Raw genomic sequence first — 3,481 nt, 5'->3', positions numbered from 1 at the left:
GGGGGTGTGCTTTTATGGTTCCGGCCAGGAACAGGTCCTGGTGAGCGCCAGCCTCTATCGCGGTAGGTGCCTCGCCCGCCCCGCCCAACTCGCGAAGCACGGGAGCTAGCTTCCTATCGCGTTAGCTTCTGAAGCGAGGCGGGACTTCCCAACCTTCCGGTTCAGTGCCTGCTTCCGGTGTACTCCCCACCTCTTCCGTTTCCGGCCGCGCTGGGCGCTTTTGGTTGGTGCTAGTGTGTCGACGGCCGTCAAGTGAAAGAAGTTCAATGGCCGTGGCGGGGTCTGTAAAGACGGCGCTGCAGGTGGCCGAGGTGCTGGAGGCCATTGTGAGCCGCTGCGTGGGGCCCGAGGGACGACAGGTTTTGTGTACGAAGCCCACCGGCGAGGTGCTGCTCAGCCGGGATGGAGGCCGCCTCCTGCAGGCCCTGCAGTTAAACCATCCAGTAGCCAGGTACCGGAGTCCTACACTTTGCCCGCCACCCAGTACGCACCCGATAGTCTCCCTGAATCTCTTGTCCCTTCCCGAGGCTCTGTGCGCGGGAAAACGACCTCTGGGGACACCAACACGTACAGGGGGTTAGAGTGCTGCGCAAGGAATATTACTGAATTCCAAAATTTCAGACTGCTCATTCCTCGCCTTCCTAGAATCTTAAGAATGTAACAAAGTATATTGGAAAGGAAAGAAAGAAAGAAAACTAAGACTATATATCAAAAGGACAAAATTCTTTCTTTAGTCTGTAGCTGATAGTTTTAACTCGATTCCATGTAGGAAACCTGTTCCCAGAAAAATCTGACTTTTTTTTTTTCCCCTGTCTGCTTCTCTGTCTCTTGGTGCAGGATAATAGTGGCGTGTGTTTCCAGTCATCTAAAAAAGACAGGAGATGGTGCTAAAACATTTATTATATTTCTTTGCCATTTACTCAGAGGACTTCGTGCAATCACAGAAAAGGATTCATTGATTCCTGAAAATTTTCAGACCTTTGAAAGACGTTGGAAAACTTGTTGTCAGTGGAAATTTATTTCTCAGGCTCTATTAACGTTTCAGACACACGTTCTAGACTATATTATGGACCAGTACTTAAGTAGACACTTTTTATCCATCTTTTCTTCATCTGCTAAAGAGAGAACATTGTGTAGGAGCTCCTTAGAATTACTCTTAGATGCATACTTTTGTGGAAGAGTGGGAAGAAATAATCACAAGTTTATTTCACAATTAATGTGTGACTACTTTTTCAAGTGTATGACTTCGGAAAGTGGGACGGAAGTTTTTGAGTTAGTGAATGACTGTTTTGTAGAGTTGAATGTCAGTGTCACTGGCCTCCCTGTGTCAGAGTCTAAGATCATAGATGGTCTTGTGCTTCACAGAGATTTTTCTGTTTACTGCCCAGCAGATGGTGACATGCGAGTAGCCATAGTAAGAGAAATCATTCAGCCTCTTTTTTCAACTTCTGGGTCAGAGTTTGTTCTAAACTCAGAAGCACAGTTTCAGACATCTCAGATTTGGATTATGGAAAGAACAAAATCAATAATGAAACATTTACTTAGTCAAAATGTAAAATTGCTTCTGTCTAGTGTGAAACAGTCAGATTTAGTTATTTATTATGCAAGACTGAGTGGCATATCAGTTGTGGACTGTTTATCATCAGAGGAAGTTTCTTTTATCCAAAGGATCATCAGTTTTTCCCCATTTGTGTTTCCACAGGCCTATTTACAGTGTGAAATTTCCAACACTGCTTTGGTGAAATTTTGTAAACGTCTTATCCTTAGATCCAAAAGATACGTTCATCTTGGTCTAATTAGTACATGTAAATTTGTGCCACACTGTATAATTCTTTGTGGACCAGTGCAGGGTCTTGTTGAACAACATGAAAGTGCTTTATATGGAGCATTTAAAATGCTTCAGCAGTTATTTAAAGACTTTGATCTAAATTATGTTAAAAAAGTCAATGCCCAAAGTGACACATTAAGTCCTCCTCTTTATAAAAATAGTAGAAAGAGTAATCAGTTACTCAGAATTTGTAATCACCCTATACGTAAACCTTATCAAGGCACAGGTATAAAGAACAATGATGAATTGGAAAAAACTCAGTATTTAAAAATACACTCAAACTTGCCAGTTTCAACTGTTGAATTAGAAACACACATTTCATTTTCAGCACCAAAAATGATGCCAACAGATACAGTCCAAACAGATGAAATATGGAAGTGTTTGCCTCCTGAAAATAAAAGGGTAACTGATGACAGTGAACTAATTGAGAATAATTCCACTAGGAATTCTATAACAGAAAACACTAGAATAGAAGTTTCTTATGAAAATTTCCAGGTCACAAATAGTGCTGGAAAGGGGAGCATATTACCAGTGAAATATAAATCGCTAGAAACTACATGCATTTCACAGAGTTGCTGTTCATCTATACCAGCCGGTTGTGTTTTGCCTGTGGGTGGGAGTTTTGAGATCTTACTACATTACTACCTTATCAACTATGCCAAAAAATGTCAGCGGTTAGAAGAAATCATGGTTAGTAAGTTAATAGCCAATGCACTTTTAGGCATTCCCCAAATCCTTTATAAACAGAAGAAAGGATATGACAGTTTCCCACAAGTATTTTTGAGAACTCTCCCCACACTGCAAACTGATCAACCCATGATAAACTGTCAGGCAGGTTTGGAATCAGTAATTGGTAAATACCATGTACTAACTTCAGTTCTTCAATGTTTGACAAAAATATTAACCATTGACTTGATAATCAGTATTAAAAGACAACCTTCAAAAAGTTGTGAGCCAGACTCAGAAGATGAGCTTCAATATTAGCAATTTTTTGTAACTTAGTTTTTAATCCAACTAGAACCATAAAATAAGGCAGACATATGACTGTGGGTTCTCAGGACAGTTCAGTCTACTCAGAAAAACAGCCTAAGATCAAATGTCTTCAGAAGTATGCCAAGGCCACCAGACCGTTCGGATGCAAATATTAGGCTACTTTATGTAACAAAACTAAAGGGGAAACCGAGATCCAGCTAAGGCATCTCCCGTTTTATGTCTGTGTAAGTCTGTGTGTTTAAAGGAGTGTTTAATTTAAAGCATATAAATTAAATTATTCCTTCATGTGCCACTTATTTCATTTCTATTCCATTTAGAAAGAAAACCTTCATAGATTTTTACCACTCATAAACCACTGAATATGTTATGAGAAATGTGATTGTGCATTGTGAACTCATTTTATTTTTGTAATTAAAAGTTAATTCCAGAAACAATATGGAATTTGTACTTTTTATTTTCTTCTAGAGCCTAAAAATCTTGTAAAAACACTTCATATACTAACTGGTTTTTATTGTACTTAGTGCATAGCCAGAGTTCAGTAGTAACAAATAATTTCACAATTATTTCTAATTTAATGTTACAGAGGTTTGTATATTATTTTAAAAGCTTAGGCAAATGATACTATGTATCCAGCCATGGGTAGGAACAGTGTCCTGTATT

The 3,481-nt window shown here is 39.5% G+C and overlaps 1 protein-coding gene across 1 annotated transcript; it reads left to right on the top strand.

Moving 5' to 3' along the window:
* The first annotated feature begins 211 nt into the window (after positions 1-211).
* Positions 212-3,265, top strand: Bbs10 (Bardet-Biedl syndrome 10). Its single transcript, XM_004623887.2, has 2 exons — positions 212-451; positions 838-3,265. The coding sequence occupies exons 1-2, from the start codon at positions 267-269 to the stop codon at positions 2,810-2,812; spliced, it is 2,160 nt and encodes a 719-aa protein (XP_004623944.1). The 5' UTR covers positions 212-266; the 3' UTR covers positions 2,813-3,265.
* Positions 3,266-3,481: the final 216 nt, after the last annotated feature.

This window comes from Octodon degus, unplaced genomic scaffold, assembly GCF_000260255.1.
Source record: "Octodon degus isolate 3935 unplaced genomic scaffold, OctDeg1.0 scaffold00004, whole genome shotgun sequence".
NCBI classification, from domain to species: domain Eukaryota; kingdom Metazoa; phylum Chordata; class Mammalia; order Rodentia; family Octodontidae; genus Octodon; species Octodon degus.
This window is presented reverse-complemented; position numbering and strand designations above follow the sequence as displayed.

Bases quoted from the DNA above. Each gene is read 5' to 3' on its own strand.
- Bbs10 (XM_004623887.2), top strand. From the start codon at position 267: ATGGCCGTGGCGGGGTCTGTAAAGACGGCGCTGCAGGTGGCCGAGGTG. The intron at 452-837 runs GTACCGGAGTCC...CTCTTGGTGCAG, and splicing joins TTAAACCATCCAGTAGCCAG to GATAATAGTGGCGTGTGTTT.